The sequence below is a fragment of the Chiloscyllium punctatum genome, chromosome 3 (genome assembly GCF_047496795.1).
Source record: "Chiloscyllium punctatum isolate Juve2018m chromosome 3, sChiPun1.3, whole genome shotgun sequence".
Lineage (NCBI taxonomy): Eukaryota > Metazoa > Chordata > Chondrichthyes > Orectolobiformes > Hemiscylliidae > Chiloscyllium > Chiloscyllium punctatum.
This window is the reverse complement of record NC_092741.1, coordinates 67,343,264-67,364,673: the sequence shown is the minus strand read 5'-3', so window position 1 is coordinate 67,364,673 and position 21,410 is coordinate 67,343,264. Positions and strand designations below refer to the sequence as shown.

Here is a 21,410-nt window from a genome sequence, read left to right as displayed (position 1 = left end):
GGCTCAATTTGCCTCAGTTTTACCTTATGCCTTAGTGTAAATATAACATCTGGTAATTTGACGTGTTTGACAGCAATGATCAATCAAGAGGGTAGATGTTGCTTTATGGCACGATGTTATGTTAATGTCACACCTGCAACCAGAATAATACACAACAAATACAATGCATGCTCTTCAATCAAATGAAGTTCTTTGATAGTCTAAGGGAAGTAGTCCTCAAGAGTCTTTGGTCATTACAGGTTACTGGCACAGTAAGCCAAGGGCTTCATCCATTACCAGTCCAGTGGCTTGGACATAGTCAGTCAGGATCTTGGGGCAGTCAGGGTCAGGGGTTCCATAACATTACAGTACAGGGAATAGGCTACAGTCAGTCGTGCAAGTCCAGTGCAACCAGGGGATTACTAGTAAGTCAACCAGGAGGTACACTATCAGAGGTTTGGTCGCACATCAGTCTTGGCTGATCTTCCAGGTCAGTCAGTCCAACAATAACTATGCTATGCTACACTAGGCATTAGGGCAAGAGTAGCACTCCCTTAGTCAGTGCTCAAACATGATATGACACTACAGATGAGTGGCCTGTGTAGTGTAATTCTAATAGCCGTTGTCACTATGACAGTTATTCAGACAGGTGATGATTTAAAATGGCAATATATTTAGAATGTGAGCATCTTTTTCCAATGAAATGTCACCCTTGACACTGAAGTACCCTCAGAAGCTGTCCTTTCTTGAATCCTTCCACCTATATGCCAAGATGATATGGGCAGGCTGGTGTGTGCCCAGTGCCAACCTCTGGGGAAGGGGACTATTGCAGACAGTGGCTACCCATGATGCATGCCCCGAGGTGTTGAGAGGATTGTTGTCAGCATATAGGCTTGGAGGCACAGGTGGCGAGCTGGAGACACCAGGTACCCATGAAACTTTCATGTGACTCTCATGTGACTTTCATGTCGAGAGTTGTCACGTCTAGTTTCTCTCCACAATGTTAGAGAATAGTAAACTGCAGATAAATGAAGTGAAAATAGATAATAATGTGATGTTAATGCATGTAAATACAAGATCTGCAAGTGGTGGATGCTGGTGCAATTACAGCTTAAAAGGTAAGTGGATGGGTATATGAATAGGTGGGGTTTAGAGGGAGATAAGCCAAATGTTGGTAAATGGGACTAGTTTAATTTAGGTTATCTGGTCGGCATAGATGAGTTGGACTGAAGGGTCTGTTTCCAAAGTTGACAACAACTGACTGCTGATCTTACGCTGTAAATATGGTGTCAGAGCTGAAAAATACCATTACGTCCAGGCACTGGGACATCGGAACAGGAGTAGGCCATTCAGCTCATCAAGCCTACTCCACCATTTAATATAATTATGATTGGTTGAACATTTTAATGCTTTTCATCCTCTCCATCCCCACAACCCTGTACACGATTGGTAATCAGAAATCTTTCAATCTCTATTTTAAACATATGCAAATACTGAGCTTCCACATTCATCTAGTAGAGAATTCCAAAGATTCACAGCACTCTGAGTAAAACAAATTCACCTCATCTTTGTTCTAAATGGCATCCCTACCATTTGCAAATTGGGAAATATTACTTTTGATCCCCACATCCAAATCATTACTGTGAACAACTGGGGTTCGTGTGCTGATTCTGGCAGCACCAATATAGTCACAGCTAGACATGTGAGAATGACCTGTTTATTTCTCTGTCTCTTTTCTGTCTGTTAGTCAATGCTTGATCCATGCTAGCACACCAGCTGCTATCCCATGTGCTGGCCAACCTCCTGAGGGAGATCGTTGGTGAGGGCTTCCACTAATGCAATGTGTGAGGGTGGTGCCATAGGAGGTCAATATCCATAATGAGCTGAACAGCAGAGAATTTCATGAGATAACTCACTCGCTCGCTGAGAGTTGCCACCCAGGTTGCTTGGGTTGTTAGGAAGGCATACGATGGATTAACTTTTATTGGTAAAGGGATTACGTTTTGGAACCATGAGGTCATGCTGCAGCTGTAAAAAGCTCTGGTGCGGCCACACTTGGAATATTACATTCAGTTCTGGTCACTGCATTATAAGAAGGATGTAGAAGCTTTGGAAAGGGTGCAGAGGAGATTTACTAGGATGTTGCCTGGTATGGAGGGAAGGTCTGACAAGGAAAGGCTGAGGGGCTTGAGGCTGTTTTCACTAGAGAGAAGAGGGTTGAGAGGTGACTTAATTGAGACATATAAAATAATCAGAGGGTTAGATAGGGTAGACAGTGAGAGCCTTTTTCCTTGGATGTTGATGGCTAGCACAAGGGGGCATAGCTTTAAATTGAGGGGTCATAGAAGTAGGGCAGATGTCAGAGATATTCTCTTTATCCAGAGAGTAGTAGGGGCATGGAACACATTGCCTGCAACCCGCTCACCAACTTTAAGGGCCTTTAAATGGTCATTGGATAGACATATGGACGAGAATGGAATAGTGTAGGTTAGATGGGCTTCAGGTTGGTTCACAGGTTGGCACAACATCGAGGACCAAAGGGCCTGTACTGCGCTGTAATGTTCTTTTCTATTCTATCTATGATTTCATTGAGAGAAACTAACCATGAAACTCCCTGAAATTTGACATTTAGCTTAATTTTACAAAATTCAGCCCTGAGCTACCTACTTTCGGGAAGAGAACTGAAGATGAAGATGGTCTGAAATTGTGATGTTATTATTTGGACATATAGGTTCACATTTTAAACAGAAGCATTGTGAAAGGTTTCTGACATTTTAACAGCCGAGAAATGAAGTGGAGGACAATGGAAAGGGGTTTACTTTAGAGTCAAAATCAGCCAAAGAGACCTCATTTCTCACTTCAACAAGATAGGTTAGTTGTAGAAATTGGCAAACATGATGTAAGCCTATGAAAGTAATATAGCAAAGAGCAGGAGCCCTCTCAAAGTGATGCGATAAATCAGCTCTAAAATAGAAGAGTTAGTTCGTGCCCTTCTAAGCATAGCATGGGCACACACTCAATCAATACATTGTGCATGTACAAGTCAGAGATGGAGAATTTCAGTAAAAATTGCTAGTTTGTCTCAATAAGCATGCAATTGCATTCCAAAATTCACATTGCGCCACAACTTTACTGCATTGATAAGGCTAAATGAAAAGTCAGAACAGCGATCAAACTCCCCCACTGAAATGTTCTTAAATATGCAGACCTGTGGCAGAACCATTTACTGATTGTAACCTTGAAGTCTCAATACAGTTTCACTTCCAAACACAGCAACAAGTGAATCATTCTTAGTTCATGTGTGCAGTGTACTATTCTCCAAAGAAAGTGCAATGAGGGAAAATACTTAAAACATTCTTAAACTCCTGCTATATTTCAGTGTAACGATACCACTAGCATTTAGGACTCTTGTAGCTTTGTAATAGTGTCTCTATCTCTGGGCCTGAAGGCTGGCTTGGGATGATAGTGTGAGAAAATTTGCAAGGCCTTGCAGAGAGAAACCCTCCATCGACAAAAATAATACTTAGCTGGTTATGGGTAAGGTTCAATCCGTTGTTTCAGTTTGTCTTTAGAAATTGATGACATGAAAATAGATGGAAATTAAACTCAATCCAGTGGTCTTGTTGGTTCACCACGTGGAAAATGCCATTTTCGGCATCATTTGATAAATGCTTTATTCAATGCTTACAATTACCAAATGACAAAACAATTTTTAAATACCTGTCAGGCAACAGTTTTATCACTTGTTAGAAAATTCAAATCAATTTTCAAGCATTGCTCAATAACCAGAAAAAACTAACATATATTCTCTCCATTCTTTTCACAGGTATACACTGTACCACACCTTAACTTCTTTCTTCTTTCCCTTACCTCTGATAATACTTTGTTACGTTTTGATTCTGTGTTACACATGGGACATCTATCAAGAAAACAAGAGAACTGGAAGGTAAATAACTTATTATAATCACAAATTTATACTCATGATATCTAATTGAAGAGTTTACTCCAAAATGTTATAGTTCTTTTTGTTAATGAAATGTCCAACACATGGAATTCGGTCTTCATGTTTAAGACTTTCTAGGACAAGGTATTGAGAAAACCAAATATTGCATATCAGATTTGCACGTATACCCTTTCCCCACTTGGGACAAAGTGCACTTTTACCACTTCACAGTGAACCTAATGATGATTTGGGAAAAACCAATGTTTTGGAATTTCCAAGTAGCATAGGGATGCTACCCATGTTTCTCCATCTAATATTGTGTAGTTTATCAGGGACAGAATAGATGGGACTCCCCACAGTTGTTTAATTGTTTATGCTTACAGAATGGCAGGGGCCAAGTGGCAGAGCTGTTAGCGCGGATGAAATGATATCAGTCCGAGCCCAGAGTGCGGTTCAACAATCGGTAACATTTATTGATACAGTAACACCGGCGGAGACCAACCGAGGTCCGAATCTCGGCTGTTCTGCTGTTCCCGCGCGCTGCTACACATTATATACCTTTCTTTGTCAGGATGTGAGGATTTTGAGTATGAATGGGGTGATAGTTCCCCATCATCGCTGGAGTAGGTGCAAATGGTGGGTTTCCTGCCGTCCCAGGAGAGTTACAGTGTACACACAATAGGGTGCTAATTGGATTATGTAAACGGGTCCGGGTACTATCTGCTTGTCTCTCTCTGTGAGGGCTGGAGGCTAGCACCCCCCTTTGTTCCCTTGGGGTGCTGGGGTGTATTAGTCTGTTCGTTCCTGTCTGGTGGATGCCTGTCTTTTGTGTCAGGATGGTTCTGTATTGATGAATATGGGTGTGTTTCAGTCAGTCTCTTGATTTGATTAGGAGATGGGTCTCCATATTAATTAGCTCCGGAGTTTCGGTCTCTGAGTCATGGTTAGTGTCTGGCCTAGTGTGGATTTGATCTGTCCTCTGGCTCCCATCTCCCGGTCACGTGGGTGGACCGGCAGCTGCTGAGTTCTGTGGGTTTAAGCTGCGGCTGCCGTTTAAAACACAAAATGAATTCCTATAGTTTTACCGATGTAGGCATAGTCCCATGGCAAATGCGGGGCGGCTCTGATGCCCACTTGCAGTGCTATACCTGCAGTTAACTAAATAAACCAGACTGATTGCTCAGTCAGGAGGGAGAAAGTGAGGACTGCAGATGCTGGAGATCAGAGCTGAAAAATGTGTTGCTGGAAAAGCGCAGCAGGTCAGGCAGCATCCAAGGAGCAGGAGAATCAACATTTCGGGTATAAGTCCTTCTTCAGGAATCAGAATTCAGGAATTTGACTGCTCAGCATTACAAAACCATCTCAGAAATCAAATTACTATACAAGATTGAATCAGAGGCAATGGGACCCCGAACAAACTTTTCTTTAGCCATCAATAGTAAGAATTTCCAACTGTCCATTTGGATACAGAACTGGCTCAAAGGTAGAAGACAGAGGGTGATGGTGGAGGGTTGCTTTTCAGGCTGGAGGCCTGTGACTAGTGGAGTGCCACAAGAATCAGTGCTGGGCCCTCTACTTTGTGTCATTTACATAAATGATTTGGATGCGAGCATAAGAGGTACAGTTAGTAAGTTTGCAGATGACACCAAAATTGGAGGTGTAGTGGACAGCAAAGAAGGTTACCTCAGATTACAACAGGATCTTGACCATATAGGCCAATGGGCTGAGAAGTGGCAGATGGAGTTTAATTCAGATAAATGTGAGGTGTTGCACTTTGGGAAAGCAAATATTAGCAGGACTTATACACTTAATGGTAAGATCCTAGGGAGTGTTGCTGAACAAAGACACCTTGGAGTGCAGGTTCATAGCTCCTTGAAAGTGGAGTCACAGGTAAATAGGATAGTGAAGAAGGTGTTTGGTATGCTTTCGTTTATTGGTCAGAGTATTGAGTACAGGAGTTGGGAGGTCATGTTGCGGCTGTACAGGACATTGGTTTGGCCACTGTTGGAATATTGCGTGCAATTCTGGTCTCCTTCCTATTGGAGAGATGTTGTGAAACTTGAAAGGGTTCAGAAAAGATTTACAAGGATGTTGCCAGGGTTGGAGGATTTGAGCTGTAGGGAGAGGCTGAACAGGCTGGGGCTGTTTTCAATGCAGCGTCGGAGGCTGAGGGGTGGCCTTATAGAGGTTTACAAAATTATGAGGGACATGGATAGGATAAATAGACAAAATCTTCTCCCTGGGATCGGGGAGTCCAGAACTAGAGGGCATACGTTTAGGGTGAGAGGGGAAAGATATAAAAGAGACTGAAGGGGCAACTTTTTCATGCAGAGGGTGGTACATGTATGGAATGCGCTTCCAGAGGATGTGGTGCAGGCTGGTACAATTACAACATTTAAGAGGCATTTGGATGGGTATATGAATAGGAAGGGTTTGGAGGGATATGGGCCGGGTGCTGGCAAGTGGGACTAGACTGGGTTGTGATATCTGGTCGGCATGGACAGGTTGGACCGAAGGGTCTGTTTCCATGCTGTACATGTCTATGACTCTATGACTCTAGGTTTGAACTCTCACAAACAGAGCAGGACACAAATGCCTTCTGAACAATATGGAGAGCAACCAAATGAATTACATAGAAACATTAAGTACAAGAAAGGGTCAATTAAACTCTCTCGGCTACTCAACCATTCAATTGTACAGTTGTTGATTTGCACCTTAACTCTATTTACCCACTTTTGTTCCATATCTCATGACAACATTACCTGATAAAAAGTGTACTAGTTTTAACCTTGAAAACCATAACATCCATTATACATTATTCTCATTAGAAAGGTTTGAATACAAACTATTGCATTTTACTGTATATGGACAAACAGACTCTGTCCATCAAAAGCACAAACAATGGCCATGCTGTTGGGCCAACCTTGCAAGAATGGATAGGATAGCCATAGTAAGCTCAACAGCAGATTGAAAATACACCAAAACTATACATTTGAGGAAATGACACAATTATTGAAATATAAAAGTCAAAACAAATAGAATAGCAAAAACTTTCAGAAGGCAGCATTCTATACAGTTGGGGTCATATCAGTCTTTGCTCTGAGCTAAGAATCACACAGAATCACAGAGGTGTGATGGCACAGAAGAAGGCCATTCAGCCCACCAGCTCATTAAATGAGCATCATGACCCAGTACCAATCTCATGCTTTTTCCCCACAAGCTTGCACGTTATTTTTACCAAATAGTCCAACACCCTCTTGAATACTTCAGTTGAACTTGCCTCTGCCACACTTCCAGACCTTGGATTCAGTATCCTCACTCTTCACTGAGTGAAAAGGTTTTTCCACACTTCACCCTTGTTTCTTTTACAGATCACTTTAAATCTATGTCCTCTTGTTCTTGTTCTCTTTTCGAGTTGAATAATAGAAGGAGACGATTTGGCCCATTGTGTTGTTCCAGTTCTCTAAAAGTGAAAATCAGTTTATCCCCCTCCCACCCATAGCCCTACAATGATTTTTATTCATATGTTGATTTAATTCCTTTTTGACACCCATTTTATTGCATCTCTCAAGCATTGCATTCCAGCTTCTCACCACTCACTGATATTACAAATCCTGTAAAGGTGAATAATATTTAAGAATGAGATTTGAGACTTGGATGCAAATTGTCATATAATCCCTACAGTGTGTCCACACCAACCCTCCAAAGAACATCCCATTCAGATGCACCCACTCACCCTATCCCATGGCAATCCTACATATCCCATGGCAAATCACTCAAGCCTGCACAGCCCCTTGGACTGGACACTGTGGGCAATTTACCATAGCCAATCCATTTAACCTGCACATGCTTGGACTGTGGGAGGAAACCCACGCAGTCACGAGGAGAAAGTCCACACAGACAGTTGCCCAAGAGTGGGATCAAACCCAGATCTGTGGAGTTGTGAGGCAGTAATGCTAACCACTGAGCCACTGTGCCACCATGCCACCCCTGGTCACATTAGGCTAGCTTTTTATTGAAACAACCATAGAGAACGCTGGAGAAACTCAGCAGGTCTGGCAGCATCTGTGGAGAGAAAATAAAATCTAATCTTTTCACAGATTCTACCAAACATCCTGAGCATCTCCAACATTCTCTGTATTTGTTTCAGATTTCCAGTAGTTTGCCTTTACTTTAGCTTTTTAATAAACTTAGCTACCTGCTCTGGTGAGATTTGATACCATGTTCCCAGAACATAAGCCGAAGGTCCCGGGTTATTGGCCTATGGACATTATTACTATGCCCCTGCAGCCCAGTGTTGTATGCTGTAAAAGATATACCTCTTAACTTCCAAATAGAAATACAAACCCAAGACACAAATATATAATTAGATCACACTCTCTGCAGAATTGTACTTTTCACAGGAATTAGTCTAAAATCATTCCCAAATACCAACATGTTTCCTCCAATCCAGAGTCAAAACATCTACAGTCCATTGAAGCTGATTCTCCAAGTATTCTGAAAATCCTAAAATCAAACTCCCAGCAGGAGGTTTCACTTTCTCTCTCAGTCACAACAGGATGAATATTGCAGTGCCCTGAAAGTTCTCTGGGTCCCACCTCTTCAAGTAGAGAGAACATGTTCCCATCAGTTTTCTGTCTCTTGGAGAACAGAGAACAGATTTTTTTTCCTGTTGCTCACAGTAGCTACTGCTTCCCTTTCTGTCTCTGGGTATGTCTTTCTTTGTGTCCAGAGTTTCTAAGTCAGTAAGTTTACAAACAGCAAGAGCAGCTGCTCATAGAAAAATAGAAAATGCTGGAGAACCTTAGCAAGTCTGGCAGCATTTATGCAGAGCGAAGCAGAGTTAATGTTTTGTGTGGTATGACTTCTTCAGAAGTAGAATTCTCCAGCATTTTCTGATTGTTTCACATTTCCAGCATCCATAGTATTTGCCTGTCCTTGATTCCAGCTGCTCATTGCTTTATGTTGAGATGTGAAAGTTGGCATTAATAGGATTTCAAGTGGGTCCAGAGTCTCCATAGCAACCAATACCCATTGGCACATCAGCACGCAGGATTAGTAAGAAGTCACTAATTTTATCTGCTCCTGTTTATCTTGGATTAGACAGGCATTTTGTGGCCACAAATGTGACTCTTAGAAATTATATTCCTCTTCCCCCCACTATGACCCCCGTACTCTGGTTAAGGATATCTTGGATATTTTGGAGAGAGATGATGAACATCTAGTAGTTGTGGTACACATTGGTACAAGTGAGATTGGTAGAAACAGTGATGAGATCCTAAAAGCAGAGTGTGGGGAGTTAGGAAGCATGCTAAAAAGTAGGATCTCAAAGGGAGTAATCTGAGGATTACTACCAGTGCCACATGCTAGTCAGAATAGAAATAGCAGGAAATATTAGATGAACATGGCTGAAGAGATGTTGTTAAGGGAAGGGTTTCAGATTCTTAGGGCATTAGGACAGTATAAGATGGATGGGTTGCACCTAGGCAGGGCCAGGAATGATGTGCTAGAGGGAGTATTTATTAGAGTGATTTGGAAGAGATTAAATTAAATGACAGGGGACGAGAACTTATGTAAAGAGTCAGAGTAAAGGGAATCACCTGATGAAGGGCTTTTGCCCAAAACGTCGATTTTCCTGCTCCTTAGATGCTGCCTGACCTGCTGTGCTTTTCCAGCACCATACTCTTGACTCTAAAGGGAATCAAAGACAAGACTAAAAACAAAATGGAGAATAAGAAAAGTGATAAGCTGAGAAATCAAGGGCCAAAATCAAACAGGGCCTCAATGAAAAATAGTGGGAATGGAACATGTAATGCTAAAAAGACAAGCTTTGAGGCTTTGTGCCTTAATACACATAGCATTCACAATAAATTAGACAAATAATCATACAAACAAACAAAAACATGTATGATATTGTTGGGATAACAGAGATAAGGCTTCAAGTGAGCAAGGATGGGAACTGAACATGCAGAGGTATTCAGTATTTAGGAAGGACAGGCAAAAATGGTAGAGTTGCATTGCTGGTTAAAGAGGAAATTAATGCTTTGGTGAGGAAGAATATTCAATCCAACAATGTGGAATCTGTATTGGGAGAGCGGAGGAATGCTAAAGGGTAAACTATATTAGAGTGGGGTTTTATATAGACCCCCAAACTGTAGGGCTGATTTTGGAAATGGTATTAACCATGAGATAAGACATGCATGCAATAAAGGAACATTTGTAATTATGGATGACTTTAATCCACATACAGTTTGGGCAAATGAAGTTACTGACAATACCATAGAGGAGGAATTACGTACCAAATAGTTTTCTGGACTAATACATTGAACAACTAAATAGTGAACAGGTCATCCTAGACTGGGTCTTGAGTAATACAAGGAATAATTGATGTTATTATTGTGTAAGGCCCCTTGGGGATAAGTGACCATAATATGATAGAATTCCTTATCAATTTGCAGAGAAATGTGCTGATTTTGAGACTCGGGCTCTGAATCTTAATAGAAGAATTTAAGATAGTATGAGGTCAAAGTTGGCTATGATAGATTGTTATTAAAGTAATAACAGTGTAAAGACAATGGCAAACATTCAAGGAGCACCTAGGTGCATATTCGTTCCTGTCTTGTGCAAAAGTAAAATGGGAATGGAGCCAATGCGTAGCGAAATTCGAGATGGTATTAAATCCAAGCAAAAGTCGCACAATTTAGTCAAAACGGAAAATAGACCTGAGGAGTGGAGACGCTTAGAATTCAGCAAAGTAGGGCAAAAAGATTGATTAAGAAAGGGAAAATCCAAAATAAGAGTATGCTTGTTAGGAACTGAAAAACTGGCTGCAAAAGTTTCTATTGTTTTATGAAAAAAAATTAAGAAAAATGTAGGTCCCTCACAATCGTGTACCAGGAATTTATAGCAGGAAACAAAGAAATGGCTGACCAACATACTTTGGCGCCATGCTCACATAACAGAAGACAAATAACATGCAGATCATTGTGCTGTAACGTGTGTGTCGTCCATGTGAGTTGGCTGTAATGCAATTGACAAATTGTGGATGTTGTTAGGATATAGCAATTTTCTATTTGCAATCTTCAACAGCATGGTCTTCAACAGCGATTTTCCATAACATGATCTGCTATAGTGCAAAGTTATAAAGGAACACAATTGTCACATACAAGCAGAACTACCTGTATCAGGAATGTTGGATGACACAGTGTTTAGTGAGAGGGAGGAATTGAAGGAAATTTGGTATTGGGGAAATAGCGTTTATAGAACTTGTTGGGAATGAAAGCAAATAAATCCCCAGGGTCTGAGAAGCACCATCTCTGAGCCCTTAAGGAAGTGGACCTAGAAACAGTGGATGTTTTGGTGGTCATCCTTCAAAATCCTCTATTCTCTGGAACAGTTTCTCCAGATTGGAGATTGGCTAATGTAACCCTTCTATTTAAAAATGGAGGTAGAAAGAAAATCAGCAATTATAGGCCAGTCAGCCTGATGTCGGTAGTAGGGAAAATGCTGGAGTCCATTGTAAATGCTTTAATAGCTGAGCAATTGGTAAACAGTGGTGCAATTGGACAGAGTCAATGTGAATTTATGAAAAGAAAATCATGTTTGACAAATCTACTAAGTATTCTTTGAGGATTTAACTTGTAGAGTTGATGAGAGGGAGCCGGTGGATGTGGTTGATTTGGACTTTCCGAAGGCTTTTGATAAAATCCACATAAGTGATCAACATGTAAAATTAAAATATGGGAGTAGGGGCAATGTATGAAAATGGGTAGAAAACTGATTCACAGACAGAAACCAAAGAGTAGAAGTAAACATGTCGTTTTCCAAATAGCCGGCAGTGACTAGTGGGCTATTACAGGGATCAACTGCAGGACCCCAGCAATTCACAATATCAGTGAGTGGTTTAAATGAGGGAACTAAATGTAATATCTCAAAATTTGTAGATGATACAAAGCTGGGTGGGGAGATAAAATCTGAGGAGGATGCAGAATGCTTTAGTATGATTTAGACAAGCTAACTGAATGGTAAAATGCAGTATAATGTAGTATAATCTGGATAAGTGTGAGGTTATCCATTTAAGGAGCAAAAAATGGAAGGTAGATTATTATTTGAATGGCTGTAAGTTGAGAGAGAGTGTGCAATGAGACCTGGGGGTCTTTGTACACCAGTCACTGAAAGTAAGCATTCGAATACAGGGGCAGGGATGTCTTACTGTAGTTATGCAGGACCTTGGTGAGCCCACACCTGGAATATTTTGTGTGGTTTTGATCTCCTTATCTGAGAAAGGATGTTCTTGCTAGAAAGGGAGTGCAGCAAAGGTTTATCAAATTAATTTTTGTGATGGCAGGACTGATGTATGAGGAGAGGTTGAATCAATTGATTTGATTTGATTTATTATTGTCGGATGTGCTGTGATACAGTGAAAAGTGTTGTTTTGTGTGCTAAGCAGACAAATCATATCTTACATAAGTACTTCAGGATAATAGAACACAACGCAGAATATAGTGTTACAGTGACAGAGAAGGTGCAGAGAAAGATCAACTCTAATATATGAGAGACCCATTCATAAGTCTGATAATAACAGGGAACAAGCTGCTCTTAAATCTGTTGGTACAGGTTTTCAAATGTTTGTATCTTCTGACCACTGGAAGAGGGTATAACTGGTGTGGCAGTGCTCTTTGATTATGTTGGCTGTTTCTTGAGGTGGGGGAAGTGAAGATGGTGTCAATGGAAGGAAGGCTGGTTTGCGTGATGGACTGAGCTGTGTTCACAACTCTCTGTAATTACTTGTGGTCTTGAGCAGAGCATTTGCCAAACCACACTGTGATGCTTCTGGATAGGATGCTTCCTGTGGTGTGTCTATAAAAATTGACAAGAGTCATTGTGGACATGCTGAATTTCCTGATCTTTCTGAGGAATTGGTGTGCTTTCTTGACTGTAGCATCGATATGGATGGACCAGATTAGATCGTTGTTGGTATTTACTGCTACGAACTTGAAGCTTTCAACCAACCCCACCCCAGCACCATTGATGCAGACAGGGATGTGTCCTGTCCTGCACTTCCTGAAGTCGATGATTAACTCCTTTATTTTTCTGTCAGTGAGGGAGAGATTTTTTGTCTTTACACAATGCCACTTAGTTATCTATCCCCTTCCTGTACTCTGTCTCGTCATTGGTTGAGAGCCGACTCACTATGATGGTGTCATCAGCAAATTTGTAAGTGGTGTTAAAGCTGAATTTGGCCACACAGTCATGAGTGTATAAGGTGCACAGTAAGGGGCTGAGTGCGCAGCATTGCAGGGCACCAGTGTTGAGGATTATTGTGTGAATCCTTGCTGATTGCGGTCTATGGGTCAGGAAGTCGATGATTCAGTTGCAGAATGGGGAGCAGAGTCCTACGTCTCAGAGTTTGGAGATGAGTATTGTTGGAATTTTGGTTTTGAAGATTAAGCTAAATTTAATGAATAGGAGTCTGATGTAGATGTTCTTATTATCCAGATATTCTCGGGATGAGTGTATGGCCAAGGAGATGGTGTCTGCCATGGACCTATTGTAACGGTAGGCAAATTGTAGTGGATCAAGACAATCTAAGAGGTTGGAATTGATGTGTTCCGTCAGTAACCTCTCGAAGCACTTCATAATGATGGATGGCAGAGCCATGGGACGGTAGTGTGTGCTGTGGGGAGGACGCTAAGACACTGTAGGGTGACGTGGACAGACTGGCTGAGTGAGCAAATACTTGGCATGCAATATGCTGTGAATAAATATGAGATTATCCACTTTGGTCACAAACGCAGGAAGGCAGATTATTATCTGAATGGTGGCAGTTTAGGAAAAGGTGAGCTGCCACAAGACGTTGGTGTCATGGTGGAATAGTCACTGAAGGTTGGCATGCAGGTGCAGCAGGGTGTGAGGAAAGCTAGTGGCACGCTGGCCTTCATAGCGAGAGGATTTGTACATCAGAGTAAGAATGTCTTGCTGCAGTTATTCAGGGCCTTAGTGAGGCCACATCTTGACTATTCTGTGCAGGTTTGATCTCCTAGTCTGAGAGAGGACATTCTTGTTATTGAGGGAGTCCAGCGAAAGTTCACCAGACTGATTCCCAGGATGGCAGGACTAACATATGAAGAAAGACTGGCTCGACGAGGCTTGTACTCACTGGAATTTTGATGATTGAGGGGGGATCTCATAGAAACATATAAAGTCCTGATGGGACTGGAGAGGCTAGATACGGGAAGAATGTTCACAATGTTGGGGAAGTCCAGAACAAGGGGTGACAGTCTAAGAATAAGGGGTAAACCAATCAGGCAGAGATGAGGAAGAGTTTTTTCACTCAGAGAGTTGTAAACCTCTGGAATTCTCTCTCACAGGAAGCTGTTGAAGCAGTTTGTAAGATATATTCAAGTCTGAGATGGACATGGCCCTTGCGGCTGAAGAGATCCAGGGGCATGGGGAGAGAGTGGGAATGGGATACTGAGATTCCATGATCAGCCATGTCCGGGGAGCAGTAACTCACCAGGGTCATCATGTCCGAGCACTAAGAGGTATTGACCAGTAGGCTGACCCCTCCGCTTTTGCCTTGCCTGATGACACATGCAGTCCATCTGGTGGCTTGAGAAGACCTCAGGTTGTAAGACACAGTGAGGTGAAGCAGAAGTGAGCTGTGTCTCTGTAAAACACAGCAGTCTCTCAATCTGGACCTCTCAGTTAGGATTATATTTGCTGGAGTTCAAAAGAATGTGAGGATCTCATGGAAACCTATAAAATTCGAACAGGATTAGACAGGATAGATGCAGCAAGGATATTCCCAATGATTGGGGGAGTCGAGAACCAGGGATAACAATCTAAAATACGTGTTAAACCATTCCGGACTGCAGGAGGAGAAATTCCTTCACACAGAGAGTGGTGAGCCTGTGGAATTCACTACCACAGAAAGCAGTAGAGACCAAAACATCATATGATATCAAGAAGAGGTTGGATATAGCACAAATGGGTTTGCGGGGCTAAAGGGATCAAACAATTTGTTGAATAAAAGGAAACAGGTTATGGAGTTAGCTGATCAGTTATGATCATAATGAATGGGGGAGCAGATTTGCAGGGCTGAATGGCCTACTTCTGCTCCTGTTTTCTCAAAAAATTAAAACAGCCATTTTAAAACATAAGCAGCTTATAAAACTGTCCGATCAGAATACTGCATAAAAAAAAGTTCTTCCTAATATCCCCACTACATCTTTTGTGATTGACTTAAAATTGATACCTGCTGGGTTGTCTATTTTGACCATCAAAACCTCTTCAAACAGTAGGATTCTGCACGTTACATTTTAGGAAGTTTGTACCAGATTTCTATTTGGATTTTGCGTCATTGATCGTTTCTTTAAAGGAGCCTCACATCCTTATAGTGCATCGAATAACAGAATTGGTTGAAACATGAAGAATTGTCCTGTATTAGAATGTGCTGGAAAATGATAATATTTAAAGCAGAACAAAGTTGTTCTGACTTAAATGGATGAAGCGAAATAAGCTGTACTTAAATAAACAATGTTTTCTTCTTATTGTTTAGATATAATGCAACTATCCCCAGAGCACGGCTCAAACGACTAACGAAGATGGTCTTGGTGTTAGTGGGTATTTTTGTAGTTAGTTCAGCACCATACCATGTGATTCAATTAATAAATCTCAAAATCACTCAGCCCACCTCTGTTTATTACATCGTTTATTACATATCTATCTGCCTCAGCTATGCCAGCAGCAGCATCAATCCCTTTCTCTACATACTGCTCAGTGGCAATTTCCGAAGGAGGCTAACTGGTTGCACAAAGATTCCAATGAAAGTGACTGAACGTGAAATTATTAACATAGAAAGCACAATGAAGTTCAGTTATTGAATGACAAAGACTCTTTTATAAGCAATTTGATTGTGTTTTTGAAGTTACGGTGTGGGGAGTATAGTAAAGTAGATTTCAATGTCCAAACCACCAACTTCAATAAAAATAACATGGATGTTATAAACATATTGTGCTAATGTATTTAACTTAGTACAATCTATGGCTTCATCCTTTTTTTTAACTTTCAGTATGCAGTATAATATCTATTGGATGTATAAGGAGACTTACATCAATGAAACTGGATACTGCAATGTCACAGAACATTTTAATGACTGCCCTTTCAGTGCGAATCCAACTGAAATTGAATCAGATTACACAAAGAGTTAGCAAGGACAGCAATTTCAAGGAATGTGGGTCTGCAATGTAATTCCTAGGCTCAGATCAAGTTCTGAGAGGCAGCTAAAAAAAGGTTGCACTGCTACAATAGCAAGAGCTCCTCAAAGGTCAAAATCTATTGTCAGAAGAATAATAATCAAAGCTCTGAAAGTGTAGCTCTCCCACACCATTAGTTGCAAAAATCTAATCCCTACTCAATAAACGTCAACATTCGGTTCAAGTGGCATAAGTCGCAGTGGAAGTGTTAGTGTAAGAACATCAGCAAAGTATTATAAAGCTCATATTATATCTGCTCATACACTTCAATCCCTTCTTAGTGCAAACTACAACTGTTGGCTTAAAGGGAGCCGTGTTTATGTGTGTATTTCTGTACCTGTGACAGCAAGGCTTTAACCATTATTAGAAATGTAATGATATGCTTTGTATTTATAATTATGTTTTCAAGTTTAACACAAGTTTTGAGAAGAAAATGATAAATATCTTGCAGTTTGTTCCATATATATCATTGATAAGTATCATATCTTCTGTTTTTCAGTCTGTAATTAAATTGAAATAAAAGAATATAGTAATTAAAGAACAATATTAAGTATGAGGTCACAAAATATTGATGTGAACTGTTAAGGAACTTGTGTATTAAAGTATTCACGACATATATGAAAATATGTAAACATGCATGCACTAAATGTCAACATATTATAATCTGATCTACTGTTTGTTTAGAAAATAAAAGCATTTTATGTTGTGCTCTGGTCAAAATTACATCACCAGACTATGTATTTGATGTTAACTAATTGAAGTCCTGTAGCATTCCCTATTGACAAAAATCAAACTGAAACTTTAATCAATACATTCTCTTCTGCTTTGTGAAATTGCTCCTGTTCTTCACTCCCATGTTATAATTCTTGGGCTGGATTTACAAGGATGAGTCAGGAATCTGATAACTAAATGAATTCTGGTTCACGCCTTAGCTGAATATTTTTGTAGTAACCTCTTTAGCCAGGAGGGGAGTTTGGCATCCAGCTACTGACACCAGTGCCTTCAGGAGCTAGTTGTCTGGTGCTAGCACAAGAGCAGGCAGCAACCATGATGAATGTTGCCACTACCTTTATCAGTTCAAGCAGGCAGCTCAAGTAGCCAAGAAGCTGAATATGGGGGAGAACAGCCGTGGATGTCAAGGTGAGGAGCAGTGTTTTTGTTGACCCACACATCCTTGTTGGTCAGGGATATATAAATATACATGAACTGCAAAAGAAACATAATTGGGTCCAAAGGCGAATCCAACAACCATGCACAAAGAGACACAAGAACATTGGGGTTTACCTGTTGAAAGTTGTGTGCCAAATTAGTAAATTCGATAATCAACTTCCTGCATTTCCTGCCCCTTCCCAATGCTGGCCTATTAAAACTTCAAAAAATGTCCCCAAGGCAATGTCCTGCACTGATTTTGAATTCTAATCTGTGCCTGTTCACTAGTCCATTGCCTTTGAAAATTCATCCCTTTGTGACCCACGCTTTGTATTTCTATTTGATATCACTGCTTCCACTTCTCCTCTGTTATTTTGATGCTAAGGGGACCACAAATCCAATAGGACTGAATTTACTGAACAACCCTCAACATCGTTGAAAACCACGGTTTCGCCTCTTATAATCTTTACTTTAACAAGCAAACTAAACATAAATTGAAGATGAATTGTCAGTAACAGTTAATTATAAATCATCTGAATTTCCTCAAGCAGAATTCTAGCTCATTTTCTGTAAGAGTTTAGCTTTTGATCCTTGCTGACAGCAGCACCCAATGAACCTGAATTCCTCAGACAGGGACTTCACCAAATTACAGCACTACTGAAAAATCTTCTTATCCCTATTCACGACAGTCCTGATGGTGTGGATCTCTCACAAACTTCCTTATCCAAGCCTCAGTGACAACGCATGTCCAGTTCAGCTCTATCAGTCGCTTAATGTGACAGAAACAATTGTAACATGCTGGTAGTCGGCTGTTGCTGTATGCTAGATCCAGCCTTAATATAGAGGAACCTCAAATATCCGAACAACATGGGCAGGATAATCAAATGGGCAGGATAATCAAATGGGCAGGATAATCAAATGGCTGGATAATCAAATGTTTGGATAATCAAATGCTGGATAACACAGTATAGCCAAGCATCGGAATCTTTCGATCTTGTTCGGATAATCCAAAATTCTGATAATCAACGTTCAGATAATCAAGGTTCCCCTGTATTTTTCTTTTTTCCACTGCACATATTGCCTTCTGAATTTGGTTATGTGGGCCTGTTTTTGTGCTGCATTCGTGGGCCATATGATGATAAGCTTCCACGATAGACCCTTGCTGTCCCTCTTTTTAATTGCTGTCCCCCGAGTAACAGCAGGCCACTGTCCACAATGGGGTTACATGTGAGGAGATGATGAATTTACACGCTATCATCCAGAGGCCTGATCACAATGAACATTGGAATGAGGAATATCCTGAGGAGCCCAATTGAACTATTCCATTCCGCCTAAAGGTTCAGTGCCACAAGTAACATTGGAGATATAGCTATGGTCCACATCACTCCAGTTCCCTGGATGCAGTGTGTCAGAAAACACCACAAACAGCCAAGGACAAAATACAGGGCCTGTTTGTTTCACATTCAGACTATTGTTCTTGTTGATTGATATCTGACTCTAAGACTGTCCCCTCTGTACACCTGTCATTTCCACTGTTGCCTTTCTCTTCTGTACGTCCTTCTTTCTCTGTGTATAGCTATCAGCGGTTTGGACTTTTCCTTCCTAATTGTGTATGTCCTTTTTTAAGTCTTTTTTTCTATTGGGGCAACTTTGAATTCCTGGGAACCACTGGGAATGAATTGATTAAAAAGGTCACGGTGAGCTCAAAACTCTGGATTCCATCACATATTGTGGACTTTTCCAGCGTGTTTGTGATATCTCTCACTGGTCCTGTGAAACAATTTGTCTGCAAGATCCTTTTTAAAATGGAGTATAATCATGAACTCCCATCTACTAAGTTGCAATACCATGAGTTAATCATAATGCTGAAAGAACTGCCTGTATTATTTTCTATATTCATTCATGAGATGTTGGTGAAGCTGGGGGAGGGGCAGTAATTATCGCCCATCCCTAATTGCCCTGGACAAGGCAATGGTGAGCTGCCTGCTTGAACTGCTGCAATCCTTGGATACCTACAGTGTAATTACGAATGAAGTTGCAGGATTTTGATTCAGGAACAGTGATGTATTTCCAAGTCAGGATGGTGAGTGCCTTGGAGGGTGTCTGGCAGATGGTGATGGTCTTACGTATCTGCTATCCTTGTCCTTCCAAATAAGAAGGCTGAAAACATGATCAGACCTTAGTTGGAGGCACAAACAATGAGAAAAGATGTGCACGAATTTCAGAGTAACAGCACAATCAAGGAACCAATTGTGAGTGCACATAGCCATAGAAATTAATTAGATGCGTTGGAGATCTAGAAGGGCATATAGGTAACAGCAGTCTGGGAGCTTGGTGTAGAGGTGACACTTGGTTGAAGCATTTTAAGAGTTAAAACAAAACATATTTAATGTAAGCTTAATTTGGAACTGTTTCGACCTGGAGGAAACACGAACTGTTTATCAACACAAAGAGATATAACCACAAGAATGTGTGTAAAACAGAAACTCATGTAACAGGGAGATAGTTCCTGCAAATGAAAACTTGTTTGCATTTTCATATGGGAGGATCATTGGACATGGGGACAATGGGAGCTTGATCAGCATAACAATGGAAAACATTTACCCTTAATGTGGTATCAATACTGCAATTGCCTCATAATGCATATGGTCATACAATAAATTGCTTGAGTAACAAGCATGACTATAATATTTGTAATCACGAAAAGAACCCCTCACTTATTGACCAGTGAATGAGGGGACACAGAGAGCAGAAGCAATGGAGGCTCAGCGTTTGTAACTGTCCAGGTTTGAGATTCTGACAGTTTACCGAGATGAGAGCTACAGAGTGGAGTACTTTGTAAATGTAGTGAATTATATGGGTTAAACCAAAACATATTTAATCTAAACTTAATTTAGAACTTAGACCTGGAGGAAACATTAGCTGTTTATTGACACAAAGAGACACAACTACAATAATGTATGTAAAATAGAAACTTATTTAACTTTACAGGGATATCATTCTGGCAAATGAAAACCTTCTGACTCCTCAAAGCCTGTCACCATCTACAAGGCACAAGTCAGGAGTGGGATGGAATACTCCCAACTTGCATGGATAAGTGCAACTACATCAATATACAAGAAGCTTACACCATCCAGGACTGTGAAAGGAATCAAGTCAGTTCACTAGGACACAAGACAAGGCTATTCCATAAGAAAATGTGCAATAGTGTTTGTGATCAGGAATATAGGAGGGATGGGAGTCTAGATTAGAGTGGTGCTGGAAAATTATAGCAGGTCAGACAGCATACGAGGAGCAGGAAAATCGACATTTCGGGCAAAAACCCTTCATCAGGAATAGGGGCAGGGTGCCTGCTGACTGGAGAGATAAATGGGAGGGGGGGTGGGGGTGGGGAGAAAGTAGCAAAGAGTACAATGGGTGAATGGGGGTGGAGATGGAGGTGATAAGTCAGAGATCTAATATAGGAGGGATGGCAAGTTGCAAACAGTTTACAGAGAGATTAGTAGGTTAAGTGAGAAGACAAAAAGTCAACAAATGGAGTATTATGTGGGAAAATGTAAAGTTGTCCATTTGGGGGAGAGAACAAAAGAAGAGTGTTATTTAAATGGAGAAAAATCGCAGAAGGCTGCAACACAAAGGGACTTGTGCACAGAATACAGAAAGCTAGCACCCAGGTGCAGCAAGTAATCAGGGAGGATAATGGAATGTTGGCCCTTATCTCAAGGGGGTTGGAGTATAAGAGTAGGGAGGTGATACTGCAACTGTACAAGGTGCTGGTGAGACCACATCTGGAGTACTGACAGCAGTTTTTGTTCCCATATTGAAGAAAAAATTTGCTTCATTGGAGTCAGTTCAGAGAGGGTTCACTAAGAACATCCCTGGTACAAGCAAAGGTGAAACAGATTGGGACTCTACATCCTGGAGTTTAAAAGAATGAGAGGTGATCTCATTGAAATAGATAGAATGTTTACGGGTTTAACAGGGTAAATGCTGAGATGTTGCCCCTCATAGACGAGTCTGGGACCAGAGGGCATAGTTGCAGAATAAAGGGATGCCAATTTAATACTGAGACAAAGAGGAAT

The 21,410-nt window shown here is 40.9% G+C and overlaps 1 protein-coding gene across 4 annotated transcripts in view; it reads left to right on the top strand.

Annotated features, from left to right (window-relative positions):
- The window catches only part of mchr2a (melanin concentrating hormone receptor 2a), a 58,108-nt gene extending 41,411 nt beyond the window's left edge, over positions 1–16,697 (top strand). For all 4 annotated transcript variants that reach the window (XM_072549630.1, XM_072549626.1, XM_072549627.1 and 1 more), the window contains 2 exons: positions 3,806–3,925; positions 15,483–16,697. In XM_072549630.1, coding sequence (XP_072405731.1) covers positions 3,806–3,925; positions 15,483–15,807 — 445 coding nt within the window. In that variant the 3' untranslated portion in view covers positions 15,808–16,697. The remainder of the gene's footprint in view (positions 1–3,805; positions 3,926–15,482) is intronic.
- Positions 16,698–21,410: the final 4,713 nt, after the last annotated feature.